Raw genomic sequence first — 22,677 nt, forward strand, 5'->3', positions numbered from 1 at the left:
TTAAGAGTATGCATTATCCTTTGTTTGCTCTCTCATGACATCTGTTATACATAAGCCATTGCTTACCACAGAGAAAAGATCACCAGCACAATAGCCAGTGGAATGGGGTAGACCACAAGAGCGAAGTCCAACATCTCATACACTGATGCCCAAGGAGTGTTGGTGGAATCTGAGCCCCAACTAACCTGGTTCTTAGCCTTTGCTGCTGCTCTGATTTGTCTTTTCAGTCTCTGGATTGATTTGCTGTTAACTTTCACTATCTAAAAATGTACTATAAAATGACCAGATCTGCTTTTTACCATTTATGGGGTTTTTTTTTTTATAATCTTATGTCAGTTGCTCCTTGGTAGATGAGTACATATTCTTGGCCATTCCTAGCTGATTTGTGCTTGAAAATCTCTGGGAATGATGTTCACCTAATGTATGCTGTCCTTACGAATTTTCAACCAGGGAAAATATTAGCACGAATTTTCTGCTGCTGCAGTGTAAAGAAGAACCCAACTACCAGCCTGCACAGAGGACAAGCCACCACTGTGCCTGTCCCAGAGGCAGAAAAGGAAGCAGACTAATAGGTGGACATAGCAGGAAAAATAATGCAGCAGCTTCATATTTAGCATGAGCTAATTACTACTTTGACAAATATGGAATAGAGTAGAGGCAGGGGCACAGGAATATGCAGTACAGTACTGCATGTTAAATGTTAATGCAGCAAATGCAGTGCAATTACCACAATAGGTGGCATTAACTGATTTACAGATAATGTGGACATACTTAACGCACAGTACTTGTATTGTCTATGTGTTGACTGTATGGAACGATGATGGTTATGCTCCTAATAGTTACCGTTGAGGCTAGATAGAAGATTATAGGGGGGGGGGGGGGTGTCAGGATATTGCAGGCATAGAGCACGCACAGGTCCTCAATGGTCCTATACTGCTTTTCAGAGGATGGAGGTAGGGTGATGGCAGCAATAGGGTGAGGAAAGGAAAGATTATAGATTCGGGGGGGGGGGGGGGGGAGGTGGCGAAGTAAAGATGGACACATGGAAGGAGGTGAATAATTATTTATTATACCACCTTTTGTAAAATCGATAAAATCAATTGAAATAAGGAAAGGAACTCCAACTATGAAGAAAAAGAGAAAATAGTATATAGTGCCTGAAATGAGAAGTACAGGAAGAGCAAAGCAAGGAGCACCAGAGTTAACAAAGCAGTCAGGCCGACCAGCTTAAAAGAGAAGAATGAGCTAAGAAAAATCTTTAGTAAATAAGTGGGTTTTCAGGGCAATTTTGAAACATTGGTATGATCATTGCGGAGGGCAAAAGGGAGAGAGTTCTAGAAGGTCGGGCTAAGTGAGAAAAAGTCAGAATGGCGGGTGGCTTGACGTCAAGTATGTGACAGGACTGGAATAGAAAGTTGGTTTGCTGCTGAAGAGCGAAAGATACTTGAGGGTCTATAGGGTATAATCAAGGAAGAAAAGCACATAACATCTGAAGCTGTCATAGAGGCTGGTATGTACCGTTTCTTTCACATCTTTTGGTGGGGGGGGGGGGGGGGTGAAGGAGTTAGTGACCACTGGGGGAGTAAGGGGAGATTTTGCCTTAATCCCTCCAGTGGCCAACTGGTTATTTAGGGCACCTTTTTGTGACTTAGTCCTTATTGAAACATGTCTAGACCAAGACATCTAACTCTTAGCCCTGGACATTTTCACTTTGTTCCATTATGGCAGAAAAACATCCAAGTTTTGGGAAGCCCATTCTGTGCTTGACACATCTCCTTGTGATTTGCATGCACTGCAGAGAAAAAATGTCTCAAATCCGAGTTCCTTAGTGTCAGCAGCAGATGAATCCAGAGACCTGTGGGTTGTGGCCGTCTACCAGCAGGTGGAGATACAGAGCACTGATTTGCCCTGTGCATATAGGACGTGGTGATGCCTGGTCAGTATTTTCTATCTCCAGCAGGTGGACGGATGTGCTTAACAGGCTCCTGGCTTCATCTGTGGTGGCTCCTGTTCTGGCTTGGCTAGTTCAGTAGAGCTGGGGGTGTTGGCTGAATGGCTCCAGTTTCAGGGGGTACACCTGGTCACCCCAGGTCCCTCCCCAACCCCGTTCTCCACTCCCTAAATTCCTTTGCCAGCACTGCCTTCCTCGCAACTCTTCCTCTTTTACAAAAAAGGGGGGGGAGCTTGTGCTTCAGCTGTTTACGGAGGGAGTTTCCTGCAATTTTACTACCTGCTTTAGTAGGATTCCTTCTTTCTTCAGGCTCCAGTGGTGAGTTTATCTGTTCCTTCAGTATTTAAAAAAAAAAAAAAAAAAAGAGGGAACATAAGCGGGATCTAGCGGACCGCTATTTGCAGGCTGTCTTACGGCTGCAGAGTTAGTGAAATGCTACTCCCGCTGTAGGAAGTGACGAGCAGTGTCTGGCCTCTGTTCTGTGGGGTTTTCTTGCTCCGAGGCCTTAGATGGTGCCGACAATGAGGTGGAAGCAGGGGCACATTTCACCTCGCACTGAAGATGTGGCAGCCATTTTGTCCGGGCAGGAAGTGGTTACTGCAGCTCTTCCTTCTGTAGCAGTTGCTCTCTCCGCTGCTGCAGACTTGGAAGGGCTAGAGGATCCAGACCTTTAGACTTTGAAGACAGATGATCCCACGGTCGTGTGGGTTTTTCATAGGGAGGAGGTGCTGTCCTTTATATCCAAAGCCTTGCATGCTTTGAATATTTCTTCTCCTGAGGTGGAGTCCACATCTGCTGCTAATCATAAAATGGTCAGCACTAAGAAGCGCCCTAGGGATTTTTCGGTTCATGAAGCTATTCATGAACTTATTCCTTAGCATCCCTCCGGACCGGCCCAGAATGTGACAGATGGGTTGTGTACGCCTTCCAGCAGGTGGAGATTGAGATTACATTCACATTCTGGGCTGGTCCGGAGGAACTAAAGGAAAGCAAATTAGCAGGTAAGGTCTAATTTACCCTTTCTGCACAACGGGCCACGCCTGATGCGAACCTCCCTGTAGCAAAGGCCTTTGCTCATCTTTACCCACTTACTCAGGAGGAGTTGAACCACTTACGCTTACCTAGCTTGGATGCCCTGGTAGCAGCTGTGACTGAGAAGCTGCCGGTGGAAGGTGGCATTGCCCTCAAGAATGTACAAGACCAGATGCTGGAATCTGTCTTGAAGATGTCTTTTGAGGTGTCTGTGCCTTGTCTTTTGAAGGTAGCCATCTGTGGGTTGTTTGCTGCCAGTGCTTCCCTTTTGTGGGTGCAACAGGCGGCTGAAGCCCTGTTGTACTCAGGAACTCAGCCATCCTCTGAGTTTCCTGATTTGGAAACAGGGTCCGCATATTTGGCGGACACTTAGTATGATCTGGTAAGAACTTTGGCTAAGCAAATGGCTTTGACTATTTTGAGACATCTGTTGTTGTAGTTATGCCATTTGGCCACAGACGCAGCATCTAAGCAGCGTTTGGTCAATTTATCTTTTAAAGGTAAACTCCTCTTTGGGGAGGACTTGGAGAAGCTGGTCAAAGACATGGGAGGATTCTAAGACTCGGAGCCTGCCGGAAGACAAACCTCGGTCTTTTTCCTTATCAAGCAGATGAAGCCATTACGTATGGGTTGTCTGTCAACCAGCAGGGGGAGATAGAGAGCACTCAACTTTTCTCAGTGCCTCAGGGCCAGCTAGCTCCACTGCCTTTTCAGTATTCTCTATCTCCCCAAGCAGGGTGGCTGCAGCTTCTTCGAGCTCCATCAAAATCTGCCTGGGGGTGGTTCCTGGCTTGCCAGTTGTTAGCCGGGGTGTTAGAGGCTATAGCAGCTTCACTTTGAAGGCACATAGGTCAGCCCTTTCCCTGCCTTACCCATGCCCCCGTGGATGTGGACATATTAGCTTGCTTTTCCCTGTCCTTTCCCACTCAGTGGATGCAGGCACATTGGTTCGCCTTTCCCTGCCTTTCCCACTTATCTGAGCCTCCGGAGTGTTTTTATTTACCTCTTTTGCCTCTGCTTTCCTCACAGCGTTAAAAAAATAAAATAAAATAAATTAAAGTCGCTTCGCGCTTTAGCGCAGCGATCTTGGAAAAGAGGTTTTTTTCTTGAGATTCTTCTGCAGGACCGGAGCTGTGATACTCGGTCCAGTGAGGTAAGAGTGTTTTCGGACTCCTCCGGGGTGAGCCTGCGATCGGGACGTTTTTGACGCGAACTGCCATTTTTTAATTTTACCGCCGTTTTCGGCGATGGCTGCAGAGACTGTAAAGCGCTGTTCTAAATGTGGCAAGCGCAAATCAGCAGCGGGGCTCTGTAATTCGTGCTGTACAGACATAGAGCCGGCCCGAGCATGGCGAGCGGCGATCTTTCACGCTCTGAGCTGGCAGCGGACGCCATTTTGGATTTTCCACATGGCGCGGCATCCGTTGCGATGGAGAGCCCTGAATCCGGGGGGGGGGGGGGGGGGGGGTCCTCTGAGTGAGGCTAATAATAGAACTGATAGCCCTGGGCAGGATCTGGGCGGTCAGGGAGCGGTTTTCTCCCCTGATTTTGTTTTAATGCTGCATAGGGCATATATGCTTAAAAGAGCTCTTCCACAGGGATCTTTGGACCCTCTGCCTGCCCCCCCCCCCCCCCCCCCCGGTGGATCCTGGCCTTTTGGAGTTGGCTTTGCCTGTTTCCTATCCTCCTGATAAACGCAGAAGGGCTAATTCCCCTTCTGAGTGTGGCGCACCCCCCCCCCCCCCCCCCCCGTGGTCGGGCTATGAGGATTCTGAGGGGTCTGGCAGAACTTCTTGGGCTGAGGAGCCAGAGTCGGGTGCAGAATTGCCACAGGAGCTTGATCCGTCTGCGGTGAGGATTTTCCACCGTGATGAGCTGCCAGCGCTTATTTCAGATGCCTTACAAGCCCTCTCGATTGAAGATCCTGGGAGTGGCATAGCCTCCTCTGTTAATCCAAGGATGGCTAGTACCAGAAAGCCTGCTCGAGCCTTTCCTTTGCATGACTCCATCCAAGAGCTTATTTCGGCTCAATGGGCTGACCCCAAGGGACTTTTGAAGGTTGCCAGGGCTATGGGGCAATTATACCCTCTGAGTGAGGAACATTTGACTCGCTTTGCAATGCCTAAAGTGGATGCCCTGGTCACGGCTGTGACAAAGAGAACTACCCTCCCTGTTGAAGGAGGTGTTGCCCTGAAGGATATTCAAGACCGTAGGCTTGATTCAGCTCTGAAGCGGTCCTTTGATTTGGCAGGTCTCACTGTTCGGGCGTCTGCATGCAGTTGTTATGCTGCTAGAGCCTGCCTGGCTTGGTTACAGCAGGCAGTGGAACAGCCCGGTGATGGAGCGGAGACCTTATCTGAAGTGGCTTCGCGGATGGAGTCGGCCTTGTCCTTTTTGGCTGATGCCCTTTATGATATGGTCAGAGCTTCGGCTAAGCAAATGGCTGTAGCAGTGGCGGCTCGCCGCACTCTTTGGCTACAACTTTGGACGGCAGACATGGCCTCTAAGCAAAGGTTGGTGAAGTTGCCCTTTCAAGGCCTTCTCCTGTTTGGTGAGGAGCTGGAAAACATTGTTAAAGGCCTGGGGAATTCCAAACCTCAGCGCTTGCCCGAAGATAGGCCGAAGCCTTCCTCTAAGGATCAGGCGGTCCGCTTCTCTTACAGACCTTGCTTCCGTGAAGCTAGAAGGTACCGCCTGGGGCGTGCTGCTGGGTTCACTTCGCGTGCCCGCTTTCAGCAGAGAAACTCCTTTCGCTCGGACAAATGTTCCGCAGCTGCCGGTTCAAGGCCTGGAGTTCAGGGGCAACCCTCTCAATGATGGTGCGCCAGCCCTCTCCTCGTTTCCTGTCATTGGAGGAAGACTTTCCCTCTTTTTCGAGGAGTGGGCCAAAATCTCTGCAGATCAGTGGGTCTTGGACCTGATCAGAGACGGATACCGAATAGAATTCGATGCCCCGGTGAGAGACGCGTTTGTGGAGTCCTGATGCGGTTCTGCCGCCAAACGGGCGGCGGTAGAGGAGACTCTGCACAGTCTGTGCCAGATAGGGGCTGTGACCCCGGTGCCTCCCGCCGATCAAGGTCTAGGCTGCTACTCCATTTACTTTGTGGTGCCACGAAAAGGCGGGTCTTTTCGCCTGATCCTGGACTTAAAAGAGCTAAACAAGTCCTTAAGAGTGCGGCATTTTTACATGGAAACCCTGTGCTCCGTCATTGTGGCGGTACAGCCAGGAGAGTTTTTCACGTCTCTGGACCTGAAAGAAGCTTACTTGCACATACCAATTTGGCCCCCGCACCAGACGTTTCTGCGGTTTGCGGTGTTGGGAAAACATTTCCAGTTTCGGACCTTGCCTTTTGGCCTCGCCACAGCTCCCCGAACCTTCTCCAAGGTAATGGTGGTAGTAGCTGCCTTTCTCAGGCAAGAGGGTATCCGGGTTCACCCGTACCTAGACGACTGGCTCATCAGAGCAGACTCAGAAAAAGTCATCTAGCTACAGTCAGAGTGATGTCAGTCCTTCAATCTCTGGGCTGGGTCGTCAATATGGCCAAAAGTTACCTGACCCCCTCGCAATCTCTAGAATATTTGGGGGCCAGGTTCGACACAGCCTCGGGCTATGTGTTTCTTCCCGAACAAAGGCGGTGCAAGCTTCAGAATCAGGTCCGTCTGCTCCTGAGGATGCCCCGCCCGTGAGCTTGGGACATTGCCCAGCTGTTGGGATCGATGACAGCCACTTTGGAAGTGGTGCCATGGGCGAGAGCGCACCTGAGACCTCTACAGTATTCTCTACTTCAACGATGGTCTCCAGTATCTCAGGATTATCAGTGCAGACTTTCTTGGCTCCCTGCGGCCCGCCTCAGTATGGGAGTGGTGGCTCTCGGACAGCATGTTGCGGCGGGGAATGCCGCTGGCACTCCCTGATTGGTGCCTAGTGGTGACAGATGCCAGCCTGAAGGGCTGGGGCGCACATTGCCAGGGGAAGCATGCCCAGGGTCTGTGGACGCCCGACGAGTCGGAGTGGTCTATCAACCGCCTGGAGTTGAAAGCGGTGTTTCTGGCTCTTCTGGCCTTTCAAGTGACCCTGGAAGGATTGGCTGTCCGAGTGATGTCGGACAACACGACAGCAGTGGCCTACATAAATCGACAAGGCGGCACTCAGTGCAGAGCTCTAGCCGCGCAGGCCGAACAAATTTGCCAAATGGGGCAAGCCAGTGATGGATCTTATGGCGACCAGTTCCAATGCCAAAGTCCTGTGCTTCTTCAGCAGACGGAGGGATCCTCACGCTGCCGGGTTGGATGCCTTGGCTCAACCCTGGCCCCTGGGCTGGCTGTATGTCTTCCCTCCGTGGCCCTTGATAGGGCGAGTGCTCCTGCGGATTTGGCTGAATCCAGGAGAAGTGGTGCTCATCGCCCCGGATTGGCCCAGGAGGCCTTGGTATGCGGACCTCTGACAGATGCTGTTGGAGGCTCCCTTTCCGTTACCTCTGGTTCCGCACCTGTTGTCACAGGGTCCGGTGGCCATGGAGGATGCCTGCCGCTTTGGTCTTATGGCATGGCGATTTGAGAGGGCGCAATTGAGAGATAAAGGCTACTCAAATAAGGTAATTTCCACTCTGCTGCAGGCCCGTAAGCGCTCCACTTCCATGGCTTATGCCAGGATTTGGCGCCAGTTTGAAGTCTGGTGTGTTTCAAGAGCGCTTTCTCCGTTGCGGGCTCCTGTCTCTCCGATTCTGGACTTTTTGCAGGATGGTGTACACAAAGGCTTGGCCTATAATTCCCTGCGGGTGCAAGTGGCAGCATTGGCCTCCCTGCTTGGCAAGGTTGAAGGCGTGTCTTTAGCTGCTCATCCAGATGTGGCACAGTTTCTTAGAGGGGTGCTTCGGCTCCGTCCTCTCGTGCGGGCACCTTGTCCAGCTTGGAACCTGGGGGTTAGTATTGAAGGCCCTTCAGGGGGCTCCCTTTGAACCGCTTCGGCGTGCTTCAGAGAAAGATTTGACACTGAAGGCCGTCTTTAGTGGCCGTTACCTCGGCGAGACGGGTGTCAGAGCTCCAGGCGCTGTCCTGTAGAGACCCTTTTCTGCAATTCTCAGAGTCAGGGGTCACGGTTCAGAACGTGCCTTCCTTCATGCCTAAGGTGGTTTCAGCGTTTCACCTAAACCAGCCTGTTTTTCTTCCCTCCTTTGTTGAGGAGGAGTTTCCAGATTCATTTGGGCAGTTGCACCTTTTGAATGTGCGCAGGACTCTGTTGCAGTATCTACGAATTACAAATTCTTTCAGGACCTCTGATCATCTTTTTGTGCTGTTTGCAGGTCCTCGCAGAGGGTCTTCAGCGTCTAAAGCCACTATTGCCCGTTGGCTCAAAGAAGCTATCTTTTCAGCATATCTGCTGTCTGGCCGGGCTCCGCCTGGAGCCTTTAAGGCACATTCCACAAGAGCGATTTTCCTCTTCCTGGGCGGAAACTGGAGCACTATCTCTTCATGAGATTTGCAGTGCTGCAACATGGGCTTCTAAGCTCTCTTTCGCCCGACATTACAGGCTGGATGTGGCTGCCAGGAGGGATGCGCGTTTTGGAGCACAGGTGCTAGCGCGTGGTGTGGCTTGTTCCCACCCTATTTAGGGATTGCTTTGTTACATCCCATACGTAATGGCTTCATCTGCTTGATGACAAGGAAGGGAAAATTAGGTTCTTACCATGATAATTTTCTTTCCTTTAGTCATAGCAGATGAAGCCATGAGCCCTCCCTGTATGATTGTCTGTATTGCAGTGATTCTGATTTTAGGTGCTGTTCTTGTTTCCTGAAGTTATATTCCTTCCTTGGGGAGTCAGAAAACAGTCTTCAGGATTCTTGTTACAGTTATAGGAGGATGAGTTCATTCCCTCCAGTTCATGTTTTGGGAGGATGAGTTTATTCCCTCCAGGAGGATGCAAGTATTCCCTCTGTTTATACAAAGTGGAGGGCGAGTTCATTCCCTCCTTTTTTGGAGTTTTTGCCCTTGTTAAGGGGCCATCGTTCGCTGTGAGGAAAGTTCATGTTATTCCCATTGCGGTTTGCCATACTGCTTTAGAAGCTTCAAATACTGAAGAGGCAGTGGAGCTAGCTGGCCATGAGGCACTGAGAAAAGTTGAGTGCTCTCTATCTCCCCCTGCTGGTTGATGGACACAACCCATACGTAATGGCTTCATCTGCTATGACTAAAGGAAAGAAAATTATTATGGTAAGAACCTAATTTTCCCATAATGGTGGCAGCCGCATTGAGGTGGGAAGGAATTCAAGTCCATCCTTATTTGGACTGGCTAATTCGTGCATCCTCAGTCCAGGACATTTTGCGGGCCACCTTGAGTGGTCTCCCTTTTTCAGTCCCTAGGCTGTGGGTGATCAATGTGCCCAAGAGTCACCTCATCCCATCTCAGACCCCAGAATACCTTGGAGTGCTCTTTGACACTGCCCAGGGCTGAGATTTTCTGCCCCGGCATAGGCAGATCAAGCTTCAGCACCAAATTCGACTCCTACTCCAGAATCCTGCACCCAGGGTGTCGGATCATACCCAGGTTTGGGGGTCCATGACATCAACCCTGGAGGTGGTCTTGTGGGTTCCAGCTCGCATGCAACCTCTGCAGCTGTCCTTGTTGAGTCGTTGGTCCCCTGTGATGATGGATTACGAGAGACGTCTGCTTTGGCGACTGTTGGCACGTCGCAGTCTGCACTTGTGGCTCCTGTCCTACAATTTGGCTCTAGGTATTTCCCTGTTAACTCCCTACTCCCGATTGGACGGTGCAGATAGCCGATGGTGAGCACAGAGACTCTCCTGTTACAGACAGGGACTGTGGTCCGCAACGGAGGTGCTTTGGGCGATTAGTCGATTGGCGCTTTGGGCGATTCACAAGACACTGCTCACCTTTCGGGATCTTCTTTGGGGGAAACTGATATGGGTCCTCTCGGACAACATGACAGTAGTAGCATTTATCAGCTGTCGGGGGGGACTCGCAGTCCTCTGTTGACAGAAGAGGCGGATGTCACGTCCCTTACCTGCGCCGCCCTGCCCGCTGTGATGCCTCGCTCCGCGAGCAGGAGAGAGCGGGGTATCGCTGGCTATGGGCGGCGTGTTCGGGGAGTCTTGCCTGCCTCCTGGACGGTGCCGGTTCGCCGCTATAGCGCTGTGGCGGCCGGAGAGCGCCGGCGCTCACAAGCTGGAGAGTCTCTTCCGGGTGCGGGACCCGGGAGCATAGAGAACGCCCCTTCTGGGCCCGGATTGGCTGGTCGCGGCTGGACTCCGCCTTCTCTCTGTGACCAGCCTATCCAGAGCCCTGGGGCTGGTTGTTGGCTCCACCTCCCGGACAGCTGATGGTTGTCTTCCTGATGGAGGGGGCTATTTAAGTGCAGACGCTGGCAGAACACTTTGCTTCGGCTTCTGCTTGTGTGGATACCTGAGTTCTGTGTGTTTGGATTGTTTTCCTGCTGTGAACCTCTGTTTGGACCTGGACTTTGCTTTTGCCTGCCGCCTGCCTTGAACCTCTGGTTGGACCTGGTCTTTGCTTTTGCCTGCCGCCTGCCCTGAACCTCTGTTTGGACCTGGACTTTGCTTTTGCCTGCCGCCTGCCTTGAACCTCTGTTTGGACCTGGACTTTGCTTTTGCCTGCCGCCTGCCTTGAACCTCTGTTTGGACCTGGACTTTGCTTTTGCCTGCCGCCTGCCTTGAACCTCTGTTTGGACCTGGACTTTGCTTTTGCCTGCCGCCTGCCTTGAACCTCTGCTTGGACTTTGCCTTTGCCTTTGCCTGCCTTGAACCTTTGGTTGGACCTGGACCTTGTCTTTGGCCATCTGTCTGCTGTCCATCCTGTGTACCGTCCTGCCCTCCTTTGGAAGTTCCTGTCCTGACTCTCCAGGTAAGATCAGAACTGTCTGGCTGCCAGACGTTGTTTGGCACAGGGGCTCACATATCGTGGTATAGGCCTGACAGAAAGCCGAAGCCATGAGCTCGCCAGATAAGCCTGATCTGACCGACTTGGCCCAAGCTCTTCAACAACAACAGGCCCAGCTCAACAGATTGTCTGGAGTACTGCAAGATGTGTGCTCACAGATGTCAGCGCAGCGAGGACCGTCTCCCGGAGCAAGTAGGACATCTCCATCTCAACCTGCCTTTCGTCTGCCTGAACCTCCCCGGTTTGACGGCACACCCTCCGCATGCCGCGGATTCTTGAACCAATGTCAAATGCTCTTTGACATGCAACCTGCTTCTTTTCCTACGGACAAATTAAAGATTACCTACATCATTTCGTTACTCTCCGGTCCGGCCCTGGCATGGGCTTCACCCCTCTGGGAACAACAGGATCCTCTCCTCTCAGAACTAGGAGAATTCCTGTGTCGGTTCCGCATGGTATTTGATGTTCCAGGGCGCCCCTCTTCTGCTGCAGGTGAGCTACTACGGATTCAGCAAGGGAACAGTTTGGTTGGAGCCTATGCTATTCGATTCCGCACCCTGGCTGCGGAACTTAAATGGAATCAAGAGGCTCTTACGGCCATTTTCTGGCAAGGCTTGAGTGGGCGCATTAAGGACGAGTTAGCTGGCCGTGAGATTCCTAGTACTCTGGACGCTCTAATCTCCCTATGTATCCGGATTGATGTCCGCTTCCAGGAACGGGCACGAGAACAGGTTGCCTCTCGTCCGTCTCGAAGGATCTCCCCTCAAAGACAACGTACAGTCTCTCCTCAGGAAGCTGCGGGCCCGGCTGCGGAGGGATCGGAAGAGCCTATGGTGATTGGCAGGCACCGACTGTCAGCTGTTGAACGGGCCCACCGGAGGGATAATAAATTATGTATGTACTGTGGGAAACCTGGTCATTTTGTGAAGGGGTGTCCCAACTAGGGTTACCATACGTCCGGATTTCCCCGGACATGTCCTCTTTTTGAGGACATGTCCGGGGCGTCCGGCGGATTTTGCCCGCGCCCACGTTTGTCCGGATTTCTGGACAAACGTGAGCGCGGGTGCGGGGAGGCGCGCGCGTGCGTGCGGTGGGCGGGCGATCGGCGCCGTGGGTCACCTGGTCTCCCGTCCTCTCCCCTTCCTTACCATGTTCCCTGGTGGTCTAGTGACGTCTTCGGGGCAGGAAAGAGCCCCCTCTTTCCTGCCCGGAGCGCTGCCTCCCCTGTCTATCATCCTTCTCGGTCTGGCTGGGGATTCAAAATGGCCGCCGAGAGTTGAACTCTCGCGAGGCCGCTTCAACTCTCGGTGGCCATTTTGAATCCCCAGCCAGACCGAGGAGGATGCAGCAGGCAAGGGCAGGCAGCGCTCCGGGCAGGAAAGAGGGGGCTCTTTCCTGCCCCGAAGAGAAGACACTACTAGACCACCAGGGCTAGATCGTAAGTGAGGGGGGGGGGGGTATGTGATGGTTGGAGGGGACTATGCGACGGGGGGGGGGGGGGGGGGTAGGGGCGGAACCCGACCTGAAGGGGCGTGGCGGGGGCGTGGCATGAGGCGTGGTGGGGGCGGGGTAGGGACGTGACATGTGTCCTCTTTTTCAGAGGACACAAAATGGTAACCCTAGTCCCAACAAGCCGGGAAATGCTTAGACCCTAGCCTTGTGGAGGGGGTGGTTTTGGGTCAATCAGGAACCCTTCCGGATAATTTAATGACAGTACCGATTATCTTACTTTGGCAAGAATACAGAATAAACACCCTAGCCTTGCTGGATTCAGGAGCAGGAGGCAACTTTATTGATGCTAGCCTACTTCAGGGCCTAGGAAGGCCGGTTATTCCCTGTAAACCAGCTCTTCAAGTGACGTCCATTCATGGCTCTACTCTTCCCCAGCCGATTACTCATCTCACCCTTCCGCTTCGGATGCAGGTGGGCCGCCTTCATCATGAGGAGATACAGTTTCTTATTTTACCTCAAGCCATTCATCCTGTAATTTTAGGTATGCCCTGGCTGCGGCTGCACGCGCCCTGCATAGACTGGCCTTCGGGAGAGATCAGTCAATGGAGTGTTCGTTGTTTTGAGACCTGTCTGACACCAGTGCACCCTCCTCCTACTAAGGTGCCAGCTCTACCTGGAGTCCTCCATCCCTGTGAGGCCTGTCTTCCGAGGGAATATGATGAGTTTTCTGATGTCTTTGATGCCCGGGAGGCGGATTCCCTCCCACCCCATCGCCCTTTTGATTGTCCCATTGATTTGTTGCCCGGCACAATGCCTCCTAGAGGAAGATTATATGCCTTGTCCCGGGATGAATCTGCTGCCATGCGGGACTACATTTAGGAGAATCTTCGTAAAGGATTCATTCGACCGTCTTCTTCTCCTGCCGGGGCGGGGTTCTTTTTTGTCTCCAAAAAGGATGGGTCCTTGCGGCCCTGCATTGACTATCGAGGGCTTAACAACATCACAGTCAAGAACCGTTATCCCCTTCCGCTTATCCCGGAGCTTTTTGATCGACTCCAGGGGGCGGTTATTTTTACTAAGTTGGATCTCCGAGGGGCCTACAACTTGATTCGTATCCGCCAGGGGGACGAGTGGAAGACTGCGTTTAATACTCACGAAGGCCATTTTGAGTATCGTGTCATGCCTTTTGGTCTTTGTAATGCCCCGGCTGTGTTTCAAGATTTCATCAACTTCATTTTCCTGGACCTCCTTTATTCTTCAGTCATTGTTTACTTGGACGATATTCTGATCTTCTCTGCTTCCCCTCAGGATCATCCCAGGCATGTGCGCACAGTGCTTCAACGGCTCCGGGATCATCGACTGTTTGCCAAATTGGAAAAATGTGCGTTTCATCAATCCACTATTCCTTTTTTGGGAGATATTATCTCTGCTGTTGGATTACAAATGGATCCTGCTAAACTGCAGGCTATCCGTGACTGGCCTCTTCCCCAAGGTCTCCGGGCTCTGCAGCGTTTCCTTGGCTTTGCTAACTACTACAGACAATTCATTCCTCATTATTCGCTCCTCACGGCTCCTTTGACAGCCCTTACTCGGAAGGGGGCGGATGTTCGGCACTGGTCTCCAGCTGCTCTGGAGGCCTTTTCTGCCTTGAAGACGGCTTTCTTGTCTGCATCTGTGCTCCGTAGTCCTGATGTTACGAAGCCTTTCATTGTGGAGGTGGATGCCTCTGCTTTGGGGGTTGGGGCTGTGCTGTCCCAGACGACTTCTTCTGGTAAAAGACACCCTTGTTTTTTTTTTTCTAAGAAGTTTTCTCCAGCAGAACGTAATTATACCATCGGTGACAGAGAGCTGCTGGCTCTGAAGCTCGCCTTTCAGGAGTGGCGATACCTGCTGGAGGGGGCTGCTCACCCTATTACAGTCATTACTGATCACAAGAACCTGCTTTATTTGCAAGATGCCAAACGCTTGAATCCCCGGCAAGCCCGATGGTCACTGTTTTTTGCTCGTTTTACCTTTCACTTGGTGTTCCGTCCCGCGGAGAAGAATATACAGGCGGATGCTCTCTCCCGAGCTTTTGATGTACCTGAGGAGCTCTATCCTATGCTCAATCCTGCTTGCCTTTCCTCTACTGTGGGGGCACCCGCCTGCCTTAAGACTTCTGTTCCTGCCCGGTCTCGTCGCAAGGTCCTTCAGTGGGGTCATTCTGCTGCTTTTTCGGGACATTTTGGGTTTCGTAAAACCTATCATCTTATTTCCCGTTATTTTTGGTGGCCTCACATGGCTCAGGAGATTCGGCAGTTTGTCTCTACATGTCCTACTTGTGCCCGTACCAAGTCTTTGCCAGGCAAGCCGTGGGGGCTTCTTCAACCATTGCCTGTACCCCACCTACCGTGGCAGGAGGTCTCGATGGACTTTATAACTGATCTTCCTTGTTCCAAGGGCAACACGATCATCTGGGTGGTGGTGGATCGTTTTTCTCGCATGGCACACTTCGTACCCATGCGGTCCCTGCCATCCGCGACGGCTCTTGCTTCCCATTTTATCCAGCACATTTTTCGGTTGCATGGACTGCCGCAACGTATCATCAGTGATAGAGGGTCTCAATTCACCTCTAAATTTTGGAGATCTTTATGCTCAGTCTTTGGGGTTACCACGCATTTCTCTTCAGCTTACCATCCTCAGACCAACGGCATGGCAGAGCGTACTAACCAGACCCTTAAAGCTTTTCTTTGGGCCTTCACTAATGCTCGTCAAGATAATTGGACTGATCTCCTGTCCTGGGCTGAATTTGCTTACAACAATAGTTTCCATTCTGCTTCTCGGACATCACCCTTCTTTACTGTTTTTGGACGTCATCCTCGTCTTCCACCTCCGATTCCTTTGACTGAGGTCTCTCCACTGATCCGGTCTACCCTCACCACCATTCATGCCACTTGGAGGACAGTTCGTCAGCAGTTGGGGAGGGCGGCCGCACGGTACAAGCAGTTTGCTGACCGGCTTCGATGTGCCGCTCCCGTATTCCAGCCAGGACAGAGAGTATGGCTCAGCACCAAGTACCTCAAACTTCGTCTTCCCTCCCTTAAGTTTGCTCCTCGCTTCATCGGTCCATTTTCTGTGAAATCTAGAGTGGGGACGGTGGTCTATCGTCTTCACTTACCTGGTAATCTTCGCATTCACAATGCTTTCCATGTGTCTCTGCTTAAGCCTTTTAGGACTTCCCACTGGTATCCTGCACCAAAGAAGATTCTGGTTCCAGACTCTGACCCTGATCCTGAGTTTGAGGTAAAGGAGATTCTTGACTCTAAAATTCAACGAGGTCGATTATTTTACTTGATCTCGTGGAAGAACTTTGGTCCTGAAGATAACTCCTGGGAGCCAGTTGATAATATCCTTGCTCCTGATTTGTTGCACGAGTTCCACTCTCGCTACCCTAAAAAACCAGGACCGAGACGGAGGAGGGGGGCTTACGGGGGGGGGGGTACTGTCACGTCCCTTACCTGCGCCGCCCTGCCCGCTGTGATGCCTCGCTCCGCGAGCAGGAGAGAGCGGGGTATCGCTGGCTATGGGCGGCGTGTTCGGGGAGTCTTGCCTGCCTCCTGGACGGTGCCGGTTCGCCGCTATAGCGCTGTGGCGGCTGGAGAGCGCCAGCGCTGCCAAAATGGCCGGCGCTCACAAGCTGGAGAGTCTCTTCCGGGTGCGGGACCCGGGAGCATAGAGAACGCCCCTTCTGGGCCCGGATTGGCTGGTCGCGGCTGGACTCCGCCTTCTCTCTGTGACCAGCCTATCCAGAGCCCTGGGGCTGGTTGTTGGCTCCACCTCCCGGACAGCTGATGGTTGTCTTCCTGATGGAGGGGGCTATTTAAGTGCAGACGCTGGCAGAACACTTTGCTTCGGCTTCTGCTTGTGTGGATACCTGAGTTCTGTGTGTTTGGATTGTTTTCCTGCTGTGAACCTCTGTTTGGACCTGGACTTTGCTTTTGCCTGCCGCCTGCCTTGAACCTCTGGTTGGACCTGGTCTTTGCTTTTGCCTGCCGCCTGCCCTGAACCTCTGTTTGGACCTGGACTTTGCTTTTGCCTGCCGCCTGCCTTGAACCTCTGTTTGGACCTGGACTTTGCTTTTGCCTGCCGCCTGCCTTGAACCTCTGTTTGGACCTGGACTTTGCTTTTGCCTGCCGCCTGCCTTGAACCTCTGTTTGGACCTGGACTTTGCTTTTGCCTGCCGCCTGCCTTGAACCTCTGTTTGGACCTGGACTTTGCTTTTGCCTGCCGCCTGCCTTGAACCTCTGTTTGGACCTGGACTTTGCTTTTGCCTGTCGCCTGCCTTGAACCTCTGGTTGGACCTGGACTTTGCTTTTGCCTGCCGCCTGCCTTGAACCTCTGTTTGGACCTGGACTTTGCTTTTGCCTTTGCCTGCCTTGAACCTTTGGTTGGACCCGGACTTTGCCTTTGCCTTTGCCTGCCTTGAACCTTTGGTTGGACCTGGACCTTGTCTTTGGCCATCTGTCTGCTGTCCATCCTGTGTACCGTCCTGCCCTCCTTTGGAAGTTCCTGTCCTGACTCTCCAGGTAAGATCAGAACTGGCTGCCAGACGTTGTTTGGCACAGGGGCTCACATATCGTGGTATAGGCCTGACAGCGGACTTGCGCCTATTTTGGGCGGAGGAGAATCTTCAGCAGCTGTCCATGGCACACATTGCCAGGGTGGACAATGTGCAGGCCAACTTTCTAAGATGCACCACTCTGGATCCGGGAGAATGAGAACTTTCGCCAACGGCCTTTCACTTGGTCGTGCAATGCTGGGGGACTCCTGCACTGGACTTCATGGCAACATGCACCAATGCCAAAGCTTCTTGGTTCTTCAGCAGAGAAATGGAGCACGGTGTAGGACTGGATGCTCTTCTGCAGCCATGGCCAGCAGAGGTTATTCTTTCTTTCCTCCGTGGTCGTTGATCAGCAGGGTTCTGCATTGAGTCCAGGATCATCTGGGCCGTGTGGTACTTGTGGCTCCCGACTGTCCCAGACGTCCATGGTTTGCGGATCTCAGGCTGTTGATGGACAAGCCATTCCTCCTCTCTCTGTCCTCTGATCTTCTACATCAGGAGCCGGTTCTCATGAAGGATCCCTCCCTCTTTGGTCTTATGGCCTGGCTCTTGAGCGGGTGAAGTTGAGAAAGAGAAAATTATTTGGATTCTATTGTTACTATGCAGCTTCAGGCTAAGAAGTGATCCACCTCTTTGGCTTATGCATGGGTCTGGTGCATTTTTTGAGGCATGGTTCTCTGAGCAGGCCATTTTGCTCTTTCAGATTTTTTTGGCCGCATATCTTAGCCTTTCTACAGCAGTCGCTGCTCTTGCCTGTTATCGTGGTCACATTGCTCAACTTACTCTGGCTTCTCATCCGGATGTAGTCAGTTTCCTTAAAGGAGTCACACGTCTTAGGCCTCCACTTATTTATTTTTATTTTTGTTACATTTTTACCCCACGCTTTCCCACTCATGGCAGGCTCAATTCGGCTTACATATTGTATACAGGTACTTATTTGTACCTGGGGCAATGGATGGTTAAGTGACTTGCCCAGAGTCACAAGGAGCTGCCTGTGCCTGAAGTGGGAATCGAACTCGGTTCTTCAGTTCCCCAGGACCAAAGTCCACCACCCTAACCACTAGGCCACTCCTCCACTCTGGCCTAATCCTAATTGGAGCTTGAATCTGGTGCTACAGGCACTTCAGGCGCCTCCCTTCGAGCCACTACGCTCGGCCTCTGTGAAAGATCTCAAGGCAATTTTTCCAATGGCCATTTCTTCAGCCCTTAGGGTATCGGAGCTTCAGGTGCTCTCTTGTAGAGACTCCTTACTTTGTTTTTCGAAAGCAGGGGTGGTTGTTTGAACTGTTCCTTCATTCCTTCCGAAGGTGGTTTCCACCTTTCACCTTAATCAGCCGTTGTTCCTACCTTCTTTTGATGTGGATCAATATCCGACGAGGGAATTTCGCCACTTACTCTATCTGGATGTGTGTCGTACTCTGAGTCAGTACTTTGAGGTTACTAATGACTTTCGTCAGTCAGTTCATCTCTTTGTGCTTTTTGCGGGACCGTGGAAAGGACAGGCCACATTGAAGCCTACTATTGCACGGTGGTTGCGGGAAGCCATCTTGGCGGCCTATATCTTGGCTGGCCGTTCCCCTCCGGGGCAAATAAAGGCTCATTCTGTGCGGGCTTTGGCGTCTTCCTGGGCGGAGACTTGTACTGGAAACGTCAGAAATTTGCTCGGCAGCTATGTGGTTCTCTATGCACACCTTTGTCAGACATCATATAGACATTTCAGCCAGTGCGGATTCCGCTTTTGGCTGTGCGGTTCTTGCTGCCAGGCTTTCTTCTGCCCACCCTGTTTAGATACTGCTCTGCTACATCCCACAGATCTTTGGATTCATCTGCTGCTGACGCTAAGGAATGAAAAATTGTCTTATCTGATAATTTTCTTCAGTCGCAGCAGATGAATCCAGAGTCCCGCCCTTTTATTCTGCGTGTTCTTCAGTTTTGGTAGAAGGTTTCTGTCCTTTGCAGGGTTTTGTTGCAGGGTTCTGGGAGGAGGGGACCATTTTCCTTTGTGATTTTTTTTTTTTTTTTTCTAGATGTTCAATTTTTTTGTTGATACCTGAGAGGCATGTCTGTGATGGTGTGTTGGTTTCTATCCTTTGCTTTGTCATGAGATATAATAACTGGCCAGGCAGCATCACATCCTATATGCACAGGGCAAATCAGTGCTCTCTATCTCCACCTGCTGGCAGATGGATACAACCCATAGGTCTCTGGATTCATTTGCTGCGACTAAAGGAAAGAAAATCATTAGGTAAGACATACTTTTTCATTTTGAAAAACATGATTCAGACGTTTCTGGGAGAAAAACGTCTAAATGCCAATCTATGCTGTTTTTAAAATCTTTTTCTCTTTTGAGAATGAACCCCTTTATGTATTTGAAGTGTTGTAATACTGTTTTAATGAAAAAATTGCATCTGAAACCAAATCATGAATTATTTTATTGCCATGCTCCTAATTATATTTTGGAGATTGAGAGATTAAATAAAATACTGATTGATTTTATTTTTGTTCTGCAGATCAAGAAAAAGCAACATGATGTGGTGCAGTTTCTGGAAGCCAACAGAATAGAGTTTGAGGAGGTGGATATCACCATGTCAGAGGAACAGAGACTCTGGATGTACAGGAACATTCCTGAGGAAAAGCAGCCTGCCCAGGGCAACCCACTACCACCGCAAATCTTTAATGGTGACCATTACTGTGGAGTAAGTTTTGTTACATATAGTATGAGCCCTTAAAAGTTCATTAGTGGTTCAGGCCTTCTAGGGAGCAATTTTAAAATGGAACGGTTAAACTTTGGCCATATAAGTCACCGTGGAAGTAATTTTACGAGGCACCTAGGTTTAGGAGCTGTATGCTGATATTTTGGGAGCTTCTGTATTTTTAGAGAAAGAGTACCTTGCCATTGCACTTTGAAAGATCTGTCAGTGAGAGAGGACTTTAAACCAATTAAGAACAGTAACAGATGTTGATTTCTGATCATCTGCAAAGGATGGACTGCTCTACAAAATTAAAACCAGTTAAGAGGTTCAAGGAAAAGATCTGTTGGCCTGCATCTAGATTGAGTTTGAGCAAGTTTCCCATTGCCTCAAGTACTTGCTTAAATTGTAAGCTCTTTGGGGTAGATAAGTATTGTACCTGAACACTTTTTTTTTTGTTACATTTGTACCCCGCGCTTTCCCATTCATGGCAGGCTCAATGCGACTTACATGGGACAATGGAGGGTTAAGTGACTTGCCCAGAGTCACAAAGAGCTGCCTGTGCCTGAAGTACATAATAACATAAGAAAAGCCATATTGGGTCAGACCAATGGTCCATCTAGCCAAGTATCCTGTTTCCAACAGTGGCCAATCCAGGTCACAAGTACCTGGTAGAAACCCAAATAGTGGCAACATTCCATGCTACCAATCCCAGGGCAAACAGTAGTTTCCCCATGTCTGTCTCAATAGCAGACTATGAACGTTTCCTCCAGGAACTTGTCCAAACCTTTATTTTAAATCCAGGTACGCTAACTGCTGTTACTACATGCTCCGGCAAAGAGTTCTAGAGCTTAACTATTTGTTGAGTGAAAAAATATTTCCTCCTATTTGTTTTAAAAATATTCCCATGTAACTTCCTTGTGTATCCCCTAGTCTTTGTGCTTTTGGAATGAGTAAAAAAATCATTCACTAATACTCATTCTATACCACTCAGGATTTTGTAGACCTTGATCTTATTTCCCCTCATCTGTCTCTTTTCCAAGCTGAAGAGCCCTAACCTTTTTAATCATTCTTCATATGAGAGGAGTTACTAGAAATGTTAAGTAGTAGAACATTTCTAGAGCGCTACTAGAAATGTTAAGTTGGGGCAGTCTAGATTTCCTGAATAGAGGTATAGTGGTTAGGTGCCGAAGGCGACATTGAAGAGGTGGGCTTTGAGCAACGATTTGAAGATGGGCAGGGAGGGGGCCTGGCGTATGGGCTCAGGGAGTTCATTCCAAGCATGAGGTGAGGCGATGCAGATAGGGCGGAGCCTGGAGTTAGCGGTGGTGGAGAAGGGTACTGATAGGAGTGATTTGTCTTGAGAGCGGAGGTTACGGATAGGAACGTAAGGGAAGATGAGGGTAGAGAGGTAAGGAGGGGCTGCAGATTGAGTGCATTTGTAAGTTAGTAGGAGAAGCTTGAACTGTATGCGGTACCTGATCGGAAGCCAGTGAAGTGACTTGAGGAGAGGGGTGATATGAGTATATCGGTCCAGGCGGAAGATAAGACATGCAGCAGAGTTCTGTACGGATTGAAAGGGGGGATAGATGGCTAAGTGGGAGGCCAGTGAGGAGTAGGTTGCAGTAGTCAAGGCGAGAGGTAATGAGAGAGTGGATGAGAGTTCGGGTGTTGTGCTCAGAGAGGAAAGGGCGAATTTTGCTGATGTTATAGAGGAAGAAGCGACAGGTCTTGGCTGTCTGCTGGATTTGCACAGAGAAGGAGAGGGAGGAGTCGAAGATGACTCTGAGGTTGCGGGCAGATGAGACAGGGAGGATGAGGGTGTTATCAACTGAGGTAGAGAGTGGAGGGAGAGGAGAAGTGGGTTTGGGTGGGAAGACAATAAGCTCGGTCTTGGCCATGTTCAGTTTCAGGTGGCGGTTGGACATCCAGGCAGCAGTGTCGGATAAGCAGGCCGATACTTTGTCCTGGGTTTCCGCAGTGATGTCTGGTGTGGAGAGATAAAGCTGGCTGTCGTTAGCATAAAGATGATATTGGAAGCCATGAGATGAAATCAGCGAGCCCAGGGAAGAGGTGTAGATTGAAAAAAGAAGGGGTCCAAGGACAGATCCCTGAGGAACTCCAACAGAGAGCGGGATGGGGGTGGAGGAAGAACCATGAGAATGTACTCTGAAGGTACGGTGGGAGAGATAAGAGGAGAACCAGGAGAGGACAGAGCCCTGGAACCCAAATGAGGACAGTGTGGCATGAAGTAAATTGTGATTGACAGTGTCAAAAGCGGCGGATAGGTCGAGGAGGAGAAGGATGGAGTAGTGGCCTTTGGATTTGGCAAGGAAGAGGTCTTTGCAGACTTTAGATAGCGCCGTTTCTGTCGAGTGTAAGGGGCGAAAGCCAGATTGAAGCGGATCGAGGATGGCATGAGAGGAGAGAAAATCAAGGCAGCAGCTGTGAACGGCGCGGTCAAGTAACTTGGAGAGGAAGGGTAGGAGGGAAATGGGGCGGTAGTTGGAGGGACAGGTAGGGTCAAGTGATGGTTTTTTGAGGAGTGGTGTGACTACAGCATGCTTGACGGTGTCAGTGACAGTTCCAGTGGAGAGAGAGGTTGAGGATATGACAGATGGGGGGGGGGGGGGGGGTGACAGTAGGAGAGATGGTGTTAAGTAAGTTGGTGGGGATGGGGTCAGAGGAACGGGTGGTGCATTTTGAGGAGGAAAGAAGATGGGCAGTTTCCTCTTCTGTGATATCAGGAAACGAGGAGGAGGAGGCCTGGGTTGGTTGGTTGAGGGAGTGGGTTATAGGTTGAAGAGGAGGAGATGGTTTGGTGGTGAATTCGAGGTTGATTTTCTGCACCTTGTCGCGGAAGTATTCAGCCAGTGATTGAGGAGAGAGTGAGGGGGGGGGGTGGGAGCGGAGGGCACTTTGAGGAGGGAGTTAAGGGTGGCGAAGAGACGACGAGGGTTAGAGCTGAGGGAATTAGTCAATTGAGTGTAATAGTCCTGTTTGGCGAGGAATAGGGAGGACTGGAAGGAGGATAGC

General features: G+C 50.8%; 1 protein-coding gene across 2 annotated transcripts in view; it reads left to right on the forward strand.

Moving 5' to 3' along the window:
- Positions 1-22,677, forward strand: part of SH3BGRL2 (SH3 domain binding glutamate rich protein like 2) — a 72,205-nt gene that overhangs the window by 17,737 nt on the left and 31,791 nt on the right. For both annotated transcript variants that reach the window (XM_030199067.1, XM_030199068.1), the window contains exon 2: positions 19,462-19,647. In XM_030199067.1, the coding sequence (XP_030054927.1) occupies positions 19,462-19,647 (186 nt within the window). The remainder of the gene's footprint in view (positions 1-19,461; positions 19,648-22,677) is intronic.

Source organism: Microcaecilia unicolor, chromosome 3, assembly GCF_901765095.1.
Source record: "Microcaecilia unicolor chromosome 3, aMicUni1.1, whole genome shotgun sequence".
Lineage (NCBI taxonomy): Eukaryota > Metazoa > Chordata > Amphibia > Gymnophiona > Siphonopidae > Microcaecilia > Microcaecilia unicolor.